The 20,123-nt window shown below is 41.6% G+C and overlaps 1 protein-coding gene across 11 annotated transcripts in view; it reads left to right on the top strand.

Annotated features, from left to right (window-relative positions):
* LOC133559231 (sorbin and SH3 domain-containing protein 1) overlaps positions 1 to 20,123 on the top strand; it is a 149,905-nt gene that overhangs the window by 57,535 nt on the left and 72,247 nt on the right. For all 11 annotated transcript variants that reach the window (XM_061910796.1, XM_061910788.1, XM_061910798.1 and 8 more), the window contains exons 2-4: positions 3,054 to 3,090; positions 3,168 to 3,254; positions 3,524 to 3,634. In XM_061910796.1, the coding sequence (XP_061766780.1) occupies positions 3,221 to 3,254; positions 3,524 to 3,634 (145 nt within the window). In that variant the 5' untranslated portion in view covers positions 3,054 to 3,090; positions 3,168 to 3,220. The remainder of the gene's footprint in view (positions 1 to 3,053; positions 3,091 to 3,167; positions 3,255 to 3,523; positions 3,635 to 20,123) is intronic.

The raw sequence follows: 20,123 nt of genomic DNA on the forward strand, positions 1-20,123 counted from the left end.
AAACACAAATAAGCCACGTGAGCTCTGGAAAATTCTCAACAACCAGCTTCCTGGATGCAGCCAGAAACTTAAAACCAGACTCACCAACATCAACATCAAGGAGGGTGAAGCCCTCATTACAGACAAAATAGAGGTAGCAAGCAGACTTAACACCTTTTTCACCAACATAGCCACAACTCTCGTAAACAAGCTATCCCAACATTCTGGTCGCTTTGGTGTAGAACACATTAAAGCCTTCTACAGAAAGCTAGGAGTTGTCAACAACAATTTCAAATTAGAAATGGTCTCAGCTAACGAGGTGCTTAATAAATTGAGCGCGCTCCACCCAAACAAGGCCACCGGCCTTGACAATATCCCCTCCAGATTCCTCATGGACTCTGCCACCACCATTGCCCCAGTAATCACCCATATAATAAACCTCTCAATCAAACAAGGCCAAGTACCCAAGGATTTCAAGATAGCAAGAGTAACCCCCCTTTATAAAAAAGGAAGCTAATTAGAACCTGGTAACTACCGACCTGTTTCTATTCTCAGTTCCATTTCGAAAGTAATGGAGAAAATAGTTTATGAACAGGTTGATAGATACCTCGCTACTAATAAACTAATGTACAAATTCCAATCCGGCTTCAGAACTAACCACTCCACTGACACATGCCTTCTCCATCTGACCGACCACATCAAACATGAGGTGGACGCGGGCAAATACTGCGGCATGGTCATGCTGGACATTCAGAAGGCCTTTGACATCGTTAACCATGCTATACTGTTGGATAAGCTCCGAGCAATCGGATTCGACGAAACCTCATCGAGCTGGATGCAATCTTACTTGGAGGGGAGGAAAGAGGTGGTAGAGGTGAACGGCACCATGTCCCCTCCCCTCTCAGTAAGCTGTGGAGTCCCCCAAGGCAGTATACTAGGACCTTTACTGTTCCTAATATACGTAAATGACATGCCATCAGCATGCCACTGTGAATTGTTCCTGTTTGCGGATGGCTCGGCCCTGCTGGTATCCGGCAAGGACAAGTCACAGGTGGAACAAATCCTCAGCGCTGAACTCCTCAATATTTGCACCTGGCTCGTTGACAACAAGCTATCCATACACTTAGGTAAAACGGAATCCATCCTATTTGGGTCCCATATCAAACCTAAGAAGGTCAGTGACTTCACTATAAAAGTGGGTGACATTGTTATCACCAGGAAGGATGAGATCACCTACCTAGGTTCCATTCTAGAGGCTAATCTTTCCTGTGATGAAATGGAAACCAAGGTGATCAAAAAGGTCAACCAAAGAACGAGATTTCTCTACAGAATCTCCTCTCTGGTCAACAAAAGCACCTTGAGGATTCTAGCGGGAACTCTCCTTCAACCCTTCTTCGATTACGCTTGCACCTCCTGGTACCCCAGCACCTCCAAAACCCTCAAATCTAGACCCCAAACATCCCAGAAGAAGCTAGTCCGGTTACTTTTAGACCTCCACCCCAGATCACACCTCAATCCAACCCACTTCTCCAAAGTGGGCTGGCTCAGGGTGGAGGACAGAGTAAAACAACTTGCACTGAGCCTAGTCAATAAAATCTGCTACACCTCCTTGATACCGAAGTACATGTCAAACTACTTCCTTAATGTAAATGACCACCATAACCACAACACCAGGGGGAGCTCCACAAACCACGTTAAACCCAGATTCCGATCTAACAAAGGTCTTAACTCATTGTCTTTCTATGCCACATCAATGTGGAATGCACTCCCAACAGGTATAAAAGTAAGTGCATCTCTATATTCCTTCAAAACCGCTCTAAAACAACACCTCCAGGCAACTTCAACACTTTACTAATACCCTCCTCCATTCACATCCCATCTCCCCGGATTATAAACAACTCAAATGTACTTCTAATGTATATACTTGTTCTTATGCTATCTGAACTCACTATGTTCTCTGCTGGCTGTACATATCCTACTAAATAAGACCTACACTGTTTCAATGTCCACATTTCTCTATTGATGCAATTGTTGATGACTGAAGTTCTGATATCAACCAAAGCTCCTCATCCCACCCCCCGGATTGTAAATAATGTAAATAATTCAATGTACATACTATGATGATTAACTTGTGTGATGACTGTATTATGTTGATTGTATGTATTTGTACCATGAATTGATTAACGTGGACCCCGACTTAAACAAGTTGAAAAACTTATTCGGGTGTTACCATTTAGTGGTCAATTGTACGGAATATGTACTGAACTGTGCAATCTACTAATAAAAGTATCAATCAATCAATCAATCAATCACTTACAGAGAAAACCTGCTGACAAATCTCTGTGATTTACCATTCACTCACATGAATAAATAGGAGGATGATCCTTTTTCTTGAAGCACTCTGCACTCTGCGTCAAATGTTTACTTTTTTGTTGAAATAAGGGTGCCGAAGCAGGTTATACGTTGGGTCAAGGAGGAAAAGCCACAACCCCACTTTCTGTGTACCAAACAGAATTGCTATTACGACATCCAGTGGACACATTGAGAACAGCAGTTTCTTTCACTTAAAAATTAAGCTCATTTTTCCACTAAGCAAACTCGTCTCGTGGGTCGGATAAACCTGTTTGTGTACCTGATCCGGCCTGTGGGTCGTATTTTAGGCATCCCCGCACTGTACCACAGGAGCACTCTACTATTTTAGGAATTTGCTGCAAAAAATGTTTGTATCTTAAGTTTTGGAAATCACTCCAACTCGTGGAGCTCATTTCTAAGTCTTCATATGGTCATATTCCAGTATTGCAAGAAAACGTGTTTGCTTTGGCTGTCAAAGTTTTTCACAATGAAATACAACGCGTGCCTGGTTAAAAGTTCATCCTGAGCCACCGCTAATATTAGAAACCGCTGGTGGGAAAGTTGTTTACTGTGGTGCAGCTGGCGCAGACTAGAGGAAGTCACACATAACAAGCAACAATATCATTCATTTGAAGTCTCTTTGGTTGCTTTGTTCTCCCTGCACTAACACTAAGTTACATTTTGTACGTTGATTTTGTTTTGTTTACATGTGCACACCTCAGGGCCCTCCAGCGGAGGGCAGCGTGACACCACCTCCCAGTAAGTCTTGTGTCAAGCGTTAATCACATGAAATGCGCTTTTAAAAAACTAACCTCTTGTCTCTTTGTGCACTGAAGTCCCGTCGGGTCGTCGTGCTGTGAGTGCCATCAGGGTCACACCTTTGTCGACCATGAAAGGATCTCCTGACCTGATTCCAACTGCAGGTGATATTTCCCTCTCTTCTCATCATTAAACTTGCATTGCCTACAACTGTGGGACACCTCATACCCACTAGGGAAAACGTAAAAGAATGTGGAATCGAACCTGCTCTGTGCTCTACTTCCTTCAAGTGATCTTGGCAATTTGCTTTACATGACTGGAAATTAGCTATATGACCTGGTTTTGGTGTTCTATTTTTGAGATTTGAGGAAACAAAATAATACTTTTTTTTGGTACAAGCACAGTATGAGGATGTTTGTTTGAATGCTTCCAGGCCTGGACCCGAGGAAGGTGTGCAAAGGGAAAGGAGTGGTGACTCTGAGGGCCTCCCTGGTGCACTTAGATGATGAAGGCAGCGCCGGGCCAAGCATCATCACAACATCAAGTAAGCCTGAGTAAATGACGCAGCGGATTAAAGGGGAACTGCACTTTTTTTTTGATGTAAATGGTAAATGGGTTATACTTGTATGGCGCTTTTCCACCTTCAAGATACTCAAAGCGCTTTGACACAATTTCCACATTCACCCATTCACACACACATTCACACACTGATGGCGGGAGCTGCCATGCAAGGCCCTAACCGCGACCCATCAAAAGCAAGGGTTATGTGTCTTGCTCAAGGACACAACGAACATGACAAAGTTGGTAGAAAGTAGGGATCGAACCAGGAACCCTCAGGTTGCTGACACGGCCACTCTGTCAACTGCGCCACGCCGTCCACTTTTTTGGAATTCTGGAATTGTTCCTATCTTTCACAATCTTTACGTAGGAAAAGAACACTTATGTTTTTCTTTTTCTATGCTTTCTAACTAGAAAATAAATGCGATCAAAAGTCTGCTTACAATGGACCCTATAGTCCCTCCATTCAGCTTATAAAGCTCTTAAAAAAGTAATCCGGACACTTCCATCAAGATTTTATGTATTTGCTGAAAGTATATATGTAATGTAGTATTAGGCGCATTCATAATAACATGTAATATTTATGTATTTTGCTCATTTTAAAGGGGAACATTATCACCAAACCTATGCAAGCGTCAATAAATTCCTTGATGTTGCAGAAAAAAGCCCATGTTTTTTTTTAACCGATTTCCGAACTCTAAATGGGTGAATTTTGGCGAATTAAACGCCTTTCTGTTTATAGGTCTTTTAGCGATGACGTCAGAACTTGACGTCACCAAGGTAAAACACCCGCCATTTTCATTTTCACATTGCAAACACCGGGCCTCAGCTCTGTTATTTTCCGTTTTTTCGACTATTTTTTGGAACCTTGGAGACATCATGCCTCGTTGGTGTGTTGTCGGAGGGTGTAATAACACTAACAGGGAGGGATTCAAGTTGCACCACCAAGAAATCTGCCGCCAGACCCCCATTGAATGTGCCAGAGTGTCTGCACATTTTACCGGCGATGCTAAGGCAGACATGGCACAGAGATGTATGGATAACCTGCAGATGCATTTGCAACGATTAAGTCAACGAAATCACAAAGGTGAGTTTTGTTGATGTTCTTGACTTATGTGCTAATCAGACATATTTGGTCGCAGCATGACTGCCAGCTAATGGATGCCAACATGCTACGCTAATCGATGCTAACATGCTATTTACGCTAGCTGTATGTACATTTGAAACTAGATACCCACATTTAATGCGAAACAAACACTTACCAATCGACGGATTTAAGTTGTTCCAGTGTCACAAGATGCGAAAGTCCTGATCGTTTGGTCCACACATTTTACCGGCGATGCTAATAAGGCAGCCATGCTATGGCCCACTTCATTAGGTACACCCATGCTATGGCCGAATAGCGTCAATAGCTATTCGCTCAATAGCTTCAGTTTCTTCTTCAATTTCGTTTTCGCTATCTGCCTCCATAGTCCGACCATCTGTTTCAATACATGCGTAATCTGTTGAATCGCTTAAGCTGCTGAAATCCGAGTCTGAATCCGAGCTAATGTCGCTATATCTTGCTGTGGTAACCGCCATGTTGTTTGTTTTGGCATCACTGTATGACGTCACAGGGAAATGGACAGTCGCATGGCAAATAGCGAAAATCAAGAACTTTAAAGCTTTTTTTAGGGATATTACAGGAGGTGTAAAATTTTGAAAAAAACTTCGAAGAATAAAACAAGCCACTGGCAACAGATTTTTATTGGTTTTAACCCTTTTGAAATTGTGATAATGTTCCCCTTTAAGCATACAACGGCACATTAATTTCATAAACACATCACAACGTTCTCTTTTTCTTTGGACAACATCACTGATTACTGCTCACTGCAGAAATGAGAGCCAGCAAACCTAAACATCACTTACTGTACAATGTCTGCTTTCAATGGAATGCCGACTGTTAGTTAAGTTAAAGTACCAATGATTGTCAAGATGTTGATAATTCGCATTTAGATGAAGAATCAATCATAATCATCGCAAAGGACGGGGGTGAAACAAAGCTTTTTTTGGTCTCGTTCACCATTTCCGGTTCAAAATTGGTTGTCAAAGTGTACCAACTTCACAGTGTATGTCCACAAAGACTGGGCTGCAAAAAAACATTTAAAGGGGGCATTAGATTTTTTCAGGGTTGCCCCTGCCAAAAATTGATACCCACCACGTGAACTGGCACGCTTGCCAAAGCTGCACTGCTGGGACTTCGTCTGTCCATTACTGATTACAATTATCTACGTGGTTATTGTAACGATATGTGTTTGAAATTATTCAGGCCTTAATTGTCTCTGAAAAATGAAAGAGTTGGCCATTTTTATGATGTTAATGAGATTGTTGATCCAATGTTGATGTGCAAAAAAAACACTCTTTCTTGTTCAATATTAACTGTTCTTTGTTCAAGCACGTAATAAATACTTATAAAGTGGTTAAATCACTGAATTATTTCCTTTCAAAAAGGGATTCAAATTAATTTATCTATATTGACACGTCATATGTGTGCATAAATTGCTAGCCTAACTTTAGGAGATTAGATTAGATAGTACTTTCTGTCTATCTGTGTTGACCCTGCGATGAGGTGGCGACTTGTCCAGGGTGTACCCTGCCTTCCGCCCGATTGTAGCTGAGATAGGCACCAGCGCCCCCCGCCACCCCATAAAAGGGAATAAGCGGTAGAAAATGGATGGATGGATAGATAGTACTTTATTTATTCCTTCAGGAGAGTTCCTTCAGGAAAATTAAAATTTTCGGCAAAATCCCATTCAAGATCAGACAAACGTTACAGGGAGACAGAACATGATCGCTGACGGGTCTGCCGGCTTCCAGCACCACTTACAAAAAAGGCGAGATACAGGTAAACAAGTAGGGGGAATGGGAGAAAAAAATCGAAGATTAAAATAAAATAAAATATAATTAAAAAATCAGTCTAAGCCTGGGCCCTGGAGAGGTGGTCCAGACTGAGGCCAAGGGAAAAAAACAACAACAACTCATAGCCATAGTACACATCCCTCTCACATGAGTGTAAGAGGGAAACATCAAACATCAAAGAAAAGACATTAAAGCAGCGGATACAACCAGCCACTTCTACATAAAGCTATGAATAAAAAGTAAAAGAAACATATACACGGTGGTGGCCTCTGCGGTGCTCCACGCCATCGTCCGCTGGGGTGGAGGGAGCATGGCCAGAGACAGGAGCAGACCCAACAAAGCAACCAAGAGAGCCGACTCCACTCTCGGCCGCCAACCACCTCTAGGCCGGTGTCCAGTCCGCATGGATGAGCGAGGATACGTCCAAGGAGCCAAGACACCGCGAAGCCTCGCCGTCCCGGCGCTCAGTGCTAACTCCGCAGCCGTCCCCTCATCCGCATCTCCTCCAGTCCCCCCAAACCGACTCCGGTGTGGCAGAGACCCATGAGCTGGTCTCCATGGCCAAAAGGCTCCCGGGAGGCCGATCCAGAAGTCCACAAAAAAGCACAGCAGAGTTCACGAAAGTGCCACCCCCTTGTCACATAGTCTCAAAGGGTCCCGGACCAAAAGGCAAAAAAAATATAATAACACATGAAAACAAGAGGTTGATGTACAGATGAGATGTACAGATGAGACGTGTCAATATCAAAATATTACTTTAAAATCCCTTTTGGCAACCATAAGTTGTCGTTTGGGGTTGATTTCAGCATTTTGAAGGGTGCTTCAACACAATACAGTATGTACTTTATTATCATATATTAAACCCTCTTAAAGATAATCTAATAATTGATGCACAGATGAAATGTGTTAATATCAAAGTGTTATGTTAAATCACTTTTTTTCAACCAATAATACATTGATTTAATGAATACATCCAAACACTTTATTTATTTATTATGCGCACGAACATATAGCAGTTAATATTTTATGTAACTTGTAAACAAGAAATAAGTTTAGCAGATAAACATCAGATCAACAACCGTTCTTTGCAATCTCAATTATGCCATAAAAATGGCCAACTTTTTAATTTTTCAGACACGGTAATGGCTTAAATAATTTCAAACACATATTGTTACAATAACCATGATTATGAATGTTTGTCTTACATGTACTAATCAGTTGTGGACAGATGAAGCCCCGGCGGTGAAGGTTTAGCAAGCGATGTGTGCTCACACGGCGGCAGGAATAATAGATTGAATTTACAATTTCATGTCATGATCGATGACTCGCCTGCGGATGGCATCCTAAGAGTAAAAATATGTGACAATCTGTCACTTCATTTCTGTTAGCTTTTCGTGGTTTGTACTTACTTCCTGTTGAGTGCTCTTATTTTGTTGTATTTCCTGTTTATTCCACGGAACACTGTTTTTTTCTCTCTTGCGGTTGATTGGCAGCGGTCCTCACCTGCTGCCAATCAACATATGCCTATTTATGTTTCACTCGAGCACTCCTCAGGGCTCGAAGATAAAACCATGTTGGGAACGTTACTTTGCACGACTGCTTTATGTTTATTTGTTTTCTTCTGAGTATTAAATTCATCATACCTTCACTCAGCTCTCCTGGATTCTTGCATCTCGGGGTCACACAACTGCAGCCATGCGTAATCCTATCAAAATCTTTCCTTTTTCCCAGTCGTATTACATATTACATATTACAATTTGGAACCATGTTAAAGCCCCTCATTTTGTTTTTGTTTTTGGTGACTACTGACTTCCTCGTCTGAAAAGAAAAAGCATTTCATTGGCTGTCCTTCATAACTAAGCCCCACTCCTCTGTCAACGTACCCCATTATAGAACTGTCATTGGATAAACTCCGAACTTGTCCCACCAATTGACAAGACAGTTAAATAGGATTGGATTTAGTTTCTGTTATAATTTTCGGCTTTTTTTTTATGTTTAACTACATTTTCAGTTAATTGTGTTGTCGTCTTAGTTTTCATTTAAAAAACAAAACTAAAATAAAAAAATACACTTTCCAGCCCAGGGCGGGCACTCCTGTCTTTATGAGTGAGCACGGCCTGACCAGGCCGTCCATGACTCCGAGCTGTCCACATCATTTTACTATCCAAGTGGGAGGCATGATTTATGATGTAAAATTAACTTTCACGAACTCTGAGGTGAGAAAGCAGCTCACCAGCTAATGATGTCAATACAGCAGCAGAAGGAAGTTGCCTCTCTCTGATCAATGTTCCGCTAAATGTAAGACCTTAAAGGCCTACTGAAATGAGATTTTTTTTTTTAAACAGGAATAGCAGGTCCATTCTAAGTGTCATACTTGATCATTTCGCAATATTGCCATATTTTTGCTGAAAGGATTTAGTAGAGAACATCGACGATAAAGTTCGCAACTTTTGGTCGCTAATAGAAAAGCCCCGCCTTTACCGGAAGTATGTGCACGTGACGTCACGAGTTGCAGGGCTCCACACATATTCACATTGTTTCTAATGGGAGCCACCAGCAGTAAGAGCAATTCGGACCGAGAAAGCGACAATTTCTCCATTATTTGGAGCGAGGATGAAAGATTTGTGAATTAGGATATTGATAGTGAAGGAATAGAACAGGGGTCGGGAACCTTTTTGGCTGAGAGAGCCATACAAGCCAAATATCTATAAAAGTATATCCGTGAGAGCCATATATATATATATTTTTTTTTTTTAACACTGAATACAACTACATGCGTGCATTTTAAGAAAGATCACCATTTTTAGAGTATAATACGTCTCTTATTCTTTTTAATAACATTGTTATTCTGAGGCTAACCTAAAATAAATAAAATACTTCTTACCATTAATCCGACTTCTTGAACAGGTGCGGTAAAAACCGGATGGATCGATGAAAATGCATGAGAATGGTTTGTATTTTTAATGTTATATTTGACACTGTGATCACCAGCTGAATAATTAATTACTTATCGTGGTAAGCAATGTCAGCTAAGATTTATCTGAGAGCCATGTGCTGTCATCAAAAGAGCCACATCTGGCTCTAGAGCCATAGGTTCCCTACCCATGGACTAGAAAAAAGAAAGAAAAAAAAAGCGACGGCTCCAGGCGGCGGCAAAGTGAGCTTTTCAGATGTAATTAGACACATTTACAAGGACAATTCTGGAAGATCCCTTATCTGCTTATTGTTTTAATAGTGTTTTAGTGAGATTGTAAAGACATACCTCGAGGTCGGATGGCTGCTGTGAACAAGCAGTGTCTAAGAGAGAAGCCAAGGAGCCAAGCTCACTGCTGCCTTTTTTGACAGCTGCTGCAGGACGACGAATAATCCACTGATGTCTCCTGTATAATATATAACACAATTTCCCCATCCAAAAACATGCTGGTTGACGTAGAGAAACATGTTCGCTTGACCGCTTTGTGTTAAAGCTTCACAACAAACAAAGAAACACCGGCTGTGTCTCGATGCTAAAAACAGCTGCAATCCACCGCTTTCCACCAACAGCATTGTTCTTTATAGTCTCCATTATTAAATGAACAAATTGCAAAAGATTCAGCAAAACAGATGCGGTTAAAGCAGACGACTTTTAGCTGCGAGTCGTGCAGCGGTAATATTTCCTAAAAGTCCGTGACGTCACGCATACGCGTCATCATTCCGCGACGTTTTCAACAAGAAACTCGCAGGAAATTTAAAATTGCAATTTAGTAAACTATAAAGGCCGTATTGGTATGTGTTGCAATGTTAATATTTCATGATTGATATATAAACTATCAGACTGCGAGGTCGGTAGTAGTGGGTTTCAGTAGGCCTTTAACATTAGCGCTTATATTAACAATATTGCTAATACTTGGTTAATAGGTCACAAAATGTAAATGGAGTATTGTTGGTGCTTTTTGGATTGTTATTTATTTAGTTTTAGGGCTGCTACATGACGTCATGGCTTCCATTGACTCCATTGTAAGCAGACTTTTGTGTACATTTATTTAGGAGTTAGAATTCCTTAAATAAAATACAAAAGTGTTCTTGTTGTTCATAGGGATTGTGAATTATAGGCAAAATTAAGTGCAGTTCCCCTTTAAAAAAACAAGTCTGGTGGAATGTAATACTGTAGTGACAAAAAAAAACAAAAAAAAAACAGCACAGTAAAATCTGTATGGTGAATGGAAATGTTACATTCATTTAGACAGGGGCCCTCAATAGGTGGCCTGTCAATCGTCACCCAAATAAAGAAACAAAACAGGTTTACGGTATTTAATGGACAACAGCCCTATGCACCCCAGGATAAACCGAGGTACAATAAGCAGAATGTTATTTGGAGATCCCACTTCTCATTAAAAAGTTTGTCTTACACTTTTTTATTTATGTGCACTTTTTTATACTTTTTTAATCAAATTTGAATTTAAATTAATAAATCTTTTTGAACTAAACCAAATCAATCAATCAATCAATGTTTATTTATATAGCCCCAAATCACAAATGTCTCAAAGGACTGCACAAATCATTACGACTACAACATCCTCGGAAGAACCCACAAAAGGGCAAGGAAAACTCACACCCAGTGGGCAGGGAGAATTCACATTCAGTGGGACGCCAGCGACAATGCTGACTATGAGAAACCTTGGAGAGGACCTCAGATGTGGGCAACCCCCCCCCTCTAGGGGACCGAAAGCAATGGATGTCGAGCGGGTCCAACATGATACTGTGAAAGTTCAATCCATAGTGGCTCCAAGACAGCAGCGAGAGTCCCGTCCACAGGAAACCATCTGAAGCGGATCAGCAGCGTAGAGATGTCCCCAACCGATACAGGCGAGCGGTCCATCCTGGGTCCCGACGAGCGGTCCATCCTGGGTCTCGACTCTGGACAGCCAGTACTTCATCCATGGTCATCGGACCGGACCCCCTCCACAAGGGAGGGGGGGACATAGGAGAAAGAGAAGAAGCGGCAGATCAACTGGTCTAAAAAGGAGGTCTATTTAAAGGCTAGAGTATACAAATGAGTTTTAAGATGAGACTTAAATGCTTCTACTGAGGTAGCATCTCGAACTGTTACCGGGAGGGCATTCCAGAGTACTGGAGCCCGAACGGAAAACGCTCTATAGCCCGCAGACTTTTTTTGAGCTCTAGGAATCACTAATAAGCCGGAGTCTTTTGAACGCAGATTTCTTGCCGGGACATACGGTACAATACAATCGGCAAGATAGGCTGGAGCTAGACCGTGTAGTATTTTATACGTAAGTAATAAAACCTTAAAGTCACATCTTAAGTGCACAGGAAGCCAGTGCAGGTGAGCCAGTACAGGCGTAATATGATCAAACTTTCTTGTTCTTGTCAAAAGTCTAGCAGCCGCATTTTGTACCAACTGTAATCTTTTAATGCTAGACATGGGGAGACCCGAAAATAATACGTTACAGTAATCGAGACGAGACGTAACAAACGCATGGATAATGATCTCGGCGTCTTTAGTGGACAAAATGGAGCGAATTTTAGCGATATTACGGAGATGAAAGAAGGCCGTTTTAGTAACGCTTTTAATGTGTGACTCAAAGGAGAGAGTTGGGTCGAAGATAATACCCAGATTTTTTACAGAGTCACCTTGTTTTATTATTTGGTTGTCAAATGTTAAAGTTGTATTATTAAATAGAGGTCGGTGTCTAGCAGGACCGATAATCAGCATTTCCGTTTTTTTGGCATTAAGTTGCAAAAAGTTAGCGGACATCCATTGTTTAATTTCATTAAGACACGCTTCCAACTGACTACAGTCCGGCATGTTGGTCAGCTTTAGGGGCATGTAAAGTTGGGTGTCATCAGCATAACAGTGAAAGCTAATACCGTATTTGCGTATGACGTCACCTAGCGGCAGCATGTAGATGCTGAAGAGTACAGGGCCAAGGACCGAACCCTGGGGAACTCCACACGTTACCTTAACATAGTCCGAGGTCACACTGTTATAGGAGACGCACTGCATCCTATCAGTAAGATAAGAGTTAAACCATGACAGGGCTGAGTCTGACATACCAATTCGTATTTTGATACGCTCTAATAAAATATTATGATCGACGGTATCGAAAGCAGCGCTAAGATCGAGGAGCAGCAACATAGATGACGCATCAGAGTCCATCGTTAGCAATAGATCATTAGTCAATTTTGCGAGGGCTGTCTCAGTCGAGTGATTTGCCCTGAAACCGGATTGAAAGGTTTCACATAGATTGTTAAACGCTAAGTGCTCATTTAGCTGCTCCGCAACAATTTTTTCGAGGATTTTCGAAATAAAGGGAAGGTGAGACACCGGTCGGTAGTTTACCATGAGGTCAGGATCGAGGTTAGGTCTTTTAAGGAGAGGATGAATAACCGCTTTTTTGAATGCAACGGGAACAGTGCCCGAGGAAAGTGATAAGTTTATAATATTTAGCACTGATGGACCTAATAATACAAAAAGCTCCTTGATAAGTTTCCCAGGAAGTGGGTCAAGTAAACATGTTGTTTGTTTTATTCCATTTACACGTTGTAACAATCCTTCTAATGTTATTTCATCAAAACGAGAGAAACTATTTTGGATATTTGCAGTATCCGCCGTATATACAATCGTATCTGTGTTACTATAACCCCGTTGTAGCTGGGACGCATTGTCTTTAATCTCCTTTCTAATAAGTTCAATTTTCTTATTAAAGAACTTCATAAAGTCATCTGCCGAATGGGTGGAGCTACTGGAAGGAGTCCCTTGTTGGGTTAGCGATGCTACAGTACTAAACAAAAATTTTGGATCGTTTTTATTAATGCGGATGAGATTTGAGTAATAATTAGTTTTAGCTAAGGTAAGCATGCGTTTATAAGTTATTAAACTATCACTCCATGCTTGATGGTGCACCTCAAGTTTAGTCGTGCGCCATTTGCGTTCCAGCTTTCTACATAATAATTTCTGAGCTCTAGTTTCTTCAGTAAACCATGGCGTACGCCTTTTTGGAGCCTTTTTTAACTTCAGCGGTGCTATACTATCAATGGTTTCGCGCAGGGCGTTGTTAAAGTTGTTAGTGAGGTTATCAATAGAGCCCACATACTTTGGGAACGGTGCCATTACCGAGGGCAGTAGGTCCGCAAGAGTCGTCGTTGTGGCAGCATTAATGTTGCGGCTGCTATAGCAGTTATTATTCTTATTAGCTTGCCGAACATGAGTCTGAACTTCGAATTTTATAAGGTAATGATCGGACATTACTTTAGTATACGGGAGTATCATAACTTTGGAGACGGTGATACCTCTGACAAGCACTAGGTCTATCGTATTGCCGCTGCGATGCGTCGGTTCATTTATTATTTGTGTAAGACCACAGCTATCAATTATAGTCTGGAGCGCCACGCACGGTGGGTCCAATGGGGTATTCATATGGATATTAAAGTCCCCCATTATAATTATATTATCGGCGTGCGTCACTAGATCAGCAACAAACTCTGAGAATTCACTAATAAAGTCCGAATAGGGCCCTGGGGGGCGGTAGATAACGGCCAGGCACAGAGGCAGAGGTGTGGCAGACTTCATAGAAAGCACCTCAAACGATTTATATTTATTATTTAAGTTAGGACTAAAGTTAAAGTTTTCGTTGTATATTAGTGCGACACCCCCTCCCCTTTTGAGGTGACGGGCAATATGCGCATTCGTATAGTTAGGAGGGGATGCCTCATTTATCGCAAAAAACTCGTCTGGTTTAAGCCAGGTTTCGCTAAGACCGATGACGTTAAGGTTGTTGTCTCTAATGACCTCATTGACTAATAACGTTTTGGGAGACAAAGATCTGATGTTTAGAAAGCCCATATTATAGGTAGTGGGCTGTTTTAAGGAGTTGTTGATGAAATTATCCGTCGTAGCAATATTAATAATGTTACGTTTATTATGCGCAGTGTACTTAAAATAATTACGACCATATCTAGGAATTGATATGACGGGAATTTTCAGATTGTCTACTTGGCGCTGCGATAAACTGAACGCATCATAATTTGCCACCTCAGTAGAGCGCATGTCTAACTCTGACGTAGTCATAGACACAGTAGAAAAAACATTTTGTGAGTTGTGTATTATTCTACGAAAATTGCTATGTGTACAGGGATCATCCAGCCTGGCGCTGGCTAGTTCTAACTTAACTGACTCCATACCCAGGCTAGCAGGCTCTGTAATTGCCTGTGACCGGGCTTGCTCTAGTGCAGTTAGTCAAATGTGGCTCAATGCGAAGTCTATGTTCCGAGACAAGAGGATAGCGCCTTCCTGGTTAGGGTGAAGGCCGTCTCTCCTCAGCAAGCCAGGTTTTCCCCAGAAAGAGGGCCAATTATCAATAAACGTAAATCCCTGTTGTCTGCAGAAGCTATCCAGCCACCTGTTAAGAGAGACTAATCTGCTATATCTCTCATCATTGCCTCTCCCAGGCAGGGGGCCAGAGACAATTACTCGATGCCTGGACATCTTTCTGGCGAGATTACAAGCCCTGGCTATGTTTCTCTTTGTAATCTCTGATTGTCTCATCCTAACGTCATTGGAGCCAACGTGTATTACTATATTCGCATAACTAGTGGTGCGGTTAGCCTGCCGTACGTGTTTATTAGACCTGTTGCGAGTTAGCTCCCTAAGATTAGCTTCAATGTCAGGTGCTCTGCCCCCGGGAATACACTTAATTGTGGCTGGTTTGCTAAGCTTTATGTTTCGGGTGATGGAGTCCCCTATGACTAAAGTGTGGTGCCCGGTAGACTGGGGTGTAGGACTAGCTAAAGGGCTAAATCTATTATGCGTCTCAACCGGTACACCGTAGCTTGTAGGCCGGTTAGGGCTGCTACAAGCTGGGCTAGTTAGCTCGCTACAGCTAACGCTAGCAGATGTGTCCGCAACATCTAAAGTTACGAAATTACACTGCTCTAACTGGCGGACACGGCTCTCTAGCAAAGCCAACCTATCCATGAGTAAAGTGCACGAAGCGCAGGAAGCCATACTCACAGAAACTTTCCGTCGCCGAGTGGGGTGCCAGCTGTCTTCGGGAAGTGATGGTCACGGTGGCGGGGGAGAAGCTTCCTTCAGACCGGCGCTGCCTTTCTCCGCTAGCCTCGTTAGCTTAGCAGCTAGCTAGCTGAGGGCGGAGTGGTGAGACAGAGATCGGGTGATTTGCAAGTTAAATGGAACTATTAAATATGTTCGATAAGTTGTAAATAAAGCTGCAAAACAGTTAAAATCACACAGATAGAACGATACTTAGCTTTTTTGCAACAAGAGCAGTCGGCGAGCAGTCATTCACGTTGAATGGAAAATACATAGTTTTAACACCATTAAAACATAAATGCATAAACCTTTCTAAATCATCTACCTACTGGACCAGAACATGAGACCAAATCCTGACAGTGATGGTGCCGGAAGCGGTTAGGAATACTTCTGTTGAAAAGCCCAGTCGTTCATTATATGGCGTTTTACAAGCGCTTATTCATACAAAACGTGCTCCCTATGAACCTGTGTTCAGATCCCAGTCAGGGTGAACAATAATATGTCATTTTGGGCAGCATGGCTCAGGTGGTAGAGTGGTTGGCTCCCAACCTGATGGTTGTGGGTTCCAACTCTTAGTTCCCCTGTGACCATGTTGAAGTATCCCTGAGCAAGATACTGAAGCCCCAGCTGCTCCTGATGCTGCCGCTTTAAACCACCACAAGCGAAAACATTGATAATATGCAAACATTTCACTCTAAACCCATCAAAAACAAGAAAAACTTCCTCAATTTGCAAAGCGGATCTTACTTTTAATGGCAGTACGTCTGAGATGCGGGAGCATTTAAAATGAAGGCTTGTCGGACAGCTGTAAGATACTCTAGTTGGTTTGTTAGCTAGCTCTCTAAGAAGAGAGACAGAGTTGTGAGAAAAATAGCTTTAAATGTAGAGCAGTGATGTCCAACTTCAATGATTACGTCTCAATATACCATCATTGATGTCACCACATGACCATTGCTAGAGAAATACTATACAGACACACATTTACACACTACTGGGCATTGTACAAAACAGGTTATTTTCTGGCGCATTTAAAAATCAATAAACCCACATCAGCAATTAAAACATATCTTATAAATAAATGGGTTGTACTTGTATAGCGCTTTTCTACCTTCAAGGTACTCAAAGCGCTTTGACATTACTTCCACATTTACCCATTCACACACACATTCACACACTGACGGAGGGAGCTGCCATGCAAGGCGCCAACCAGCACCCATCAGGAGCAAGGGTGAAGTGTCTTGCTCAGGACACAACGGACGTGACCAAGTTGGTACTAGGTGGGATTTGAACCAGGGACCCTCGGGTTGCGCACGGCCACTCTCCCACTGCGCCAGGTGGTAGTGTCAAAATTAAAATGACAAAAAACATATTAAACATGAAAAAATTAAGAACTAAAATATCTGAACTTAGATTTCATCACCGACACAGTTGAGATGTAGTTTCTCTTTAAATATCCTTCTTGTAAATTGCCTTGCAAATATATGTGTTGTCTTGTCTAATTATTAAAGATGCAGACGAGGCATGTAGGCTGAGTTCTTAAAGTTTACTCCACAGCGCATTCATCAATAACATCCAGCTGCCGGCATTTCTGCATCCAACAACCTAAACGGAGCTACTGTGCATGTTCTTCACTACTGTGGCATGCTGGGTAATGGAGTTCTTATGTTAGCTAGCTCATAACATCACAATATATATCTGCCTTAGGCCATCTAGAAGGCCTTACTGACGACAACTCGTGATCTGATTGGCTATCGCAACTGTCTGTCAAATGTTTGTGTATGTTCACTCACAGTGCATAGACGCCCACATTGTTGATTCTGAAGGCTCTAGGCAGATTTGGTACAGCATGGCAACATAAGCTGGCTGAATTCTGATTGGATAAAAACTCTATAATCTAAAAACAACAGCACTGCAAGGAACATAGTTTGACATGTAGAGAATATGAATAATTTTAGATATTTAGAAAGTACGGTAAATAAAAAAACACTTTCATCTTTAATTATGATCATAATTTCTGGGTATTAGGCCAGCAGAGAAGGCCTTGCTGGCCCTGACAGCACACCACTGGGGAGAGCTAAACGTTGTCTAGATACCTTTGCGCGGCTAAACACATCATCATCACAAAAGGTTATTTTGGAGGAAGCTAGATGGCTGCAATGTTGTTTTGTTTGTTGTTATTGCTGCTATTTGGACTGTCCATTTGTTCACATGTTTTTGTTTGGACAAAAGTTTAATATAATTATAATTGTTGTAATATTTCTGTTAGAAGTAGTCATCTTTATTGTTAGTTAGAACACGCAGCTGGGGCTGAATTTAAAAGCGACTGGTTAAATTAGAGCAAGTGAATACGCTTAATAATATAACCAGCCGACTCATCGTTAAGGTAGTCGATGACTAATCGCTTATCAAATTAGTCGTTGGTTGCAGCCCTACTGTTTGCTGGCTGTATGAGTAAATGTAATTGTGGACCCCGGATTTAAGAAGATTATCCAGAGGTAACAAAAAAAAATCAAAGACATGCCTGTTGGACATTTGTTTAGCTGTCAGAGTTATATAACTAATCATGTTTTGAAGTATGTCCGTGGTCGTTAGGCAACCGGGGGTCATGACAAAGGGCAATTGCTCATATTTTCATTTGTGTGTCAAAGAGCCTTTTGTCGCATTGTGCCCACACTGCACTTTGCTGCAGAGGCCTTGACTGTGGGCCTGTTTGTGGCGTCGAGCACATCGTGACAGTGCTGGAGGCCAGCCAAGTACTTTGGGGAGATGCTTTAATTGTTGTAGCGTCCGACTATAAAGGCCACGGCTACAATGAGGCTTTGCAGCTCACTGAATAGGAACTTTGTTCTGGTGACAAAATTCAAAGATGGTGGGAGATGTTCTCTTCCCTTTTTCCGGGTGATAGCAACAAACATTGGAAGTCACTTATTTCAACGCTGACCGATCGACTGACTGATCGACACAGCTGAAACTGAAACTGAAAGTATTGCCTGCACATTAACTTTGAAACATAAGGAGAATGTGTGATAATTAATGATGGTTTAAACTTTCGTAGATTGTTGACATGGTTCTGCTCCATTTTCTGCATGTATATTCCTCTGTTTTAAATGGGGGTGTCAAAGTCTGATTAAGCACAAAAAATATGACATTAATAATGTAAAATTCAGATGTATTACACAGTTTATTTTGACCACACATGTGCCGTTACGTTACCCGCAACACGAGTACAGTCATATATCAGTGCAAAGAGGGTGAGTATACTCCGATTGATGTGCTCACTTTGCTTCAAAATACACCCTGATGGTACTTCTGATTAAAGTGTTACCAAGTTTGGAGTGAATAAATGACTAAAATGAATAATAAATACAAACCCTGTTTCCATACGAGTTGGGAAATTGTGTTTGATGTAAATATAAACGGAATACAATGATTTGCAAATCATTTTCAACCCATATTCAATTGAATGCACTACAAAGACAAGATGTTTGAGGTTCAATTGCATAAACTTTATTTTTTTTGGGCAAATAATAATTAACTTAGAATTTCTTGGCTGCAACACATGCGAAAGTAGTTGGGAAAGGGCATGTTCACCAGTGTGTTACATTACATTTTCTATTAAGAACACTCAAACGTTTGGGAACTGAGGAGACTGACTAATTGTTGAAGCTTTGAAAGTGGAATTCTTTCCCATTCTTGTTTTATGTAGAGCTTCAGTCGTTCAACAGTCCGGGGTCTCCGCTGTCGTATTTTATGCTTCATAATGCGCCACACATTTTCGATGGGAGACAGGTCTGGACCGCAGGCGGGCCAGAAAAGTACCCGCATTCTTTTTTTACAAAGCCACGCTGTTGTAACACGTGCTGAATGTGGCTTGCCTTTGTCTTGCTGAAATAAGCAGTGGCGTCCGTGAAAAAGACAGCGCTTAGATGGCAGCATACAGTATGTTGTTCCAAAACCTGTATGTACCTTTCAGCATTAATGGTGCCTTCACAAATGTGTAAGTTACCCATGCCTTTGGCACTAATGCACCCCCATACCATCACAGATGCTGGCTTATGAACTTTGCTTCGATAACAGTCTGGATGGTTCGCTTCCCCTTTGGTCCGGATGACACGATGTCTAATATTTTCAAAAACTATTTAAATTATGTACTCGTCAGACCACAGAACACTTCTCCTTTGCATCAGTCCATCTTAGATGATCTCAGGCCCAGAGAAACCGGCGGCGTTTCTGGATGTTGTTGATAAATGGCTTTCGCCTTGTATAGTAGAGCTTTAACTTGCACTTACAGATGTAGCGACAAACTGTATTTAGTGACAGTGGTTTTCTGAAGTGTTCCTGAGCCCATGTGGTGATATCTTTTTGAGATTGATACAGTGCCATCTGAGGGATCGAAGGTCATGTTCATTCAATGTTGGTTTACGGCCATGCCGCTTACGTGGAGTGATTTCTCTAGATTCTCTGAACCTTTTGATGATATTATAGACCGTAGATGTTGAAATCCCTGAATCTTTTGCAATTGCACTTT

Source organism: Nerophis ophidion, linkage group LG09, assembly GCF_033978795.1.
Source record: "Nerophis ophidion isolate RoL-2023_Sa linkage group LG09, RoL_Noph_v1.0, whole genome shotgun sequence".
Lineage (NCBI taxonomy): Eukaryota > Metazoa > Chordata > Actinopteri > Syngnathiformes > Syngnathidae > Nerophis > Nerophis ophidion.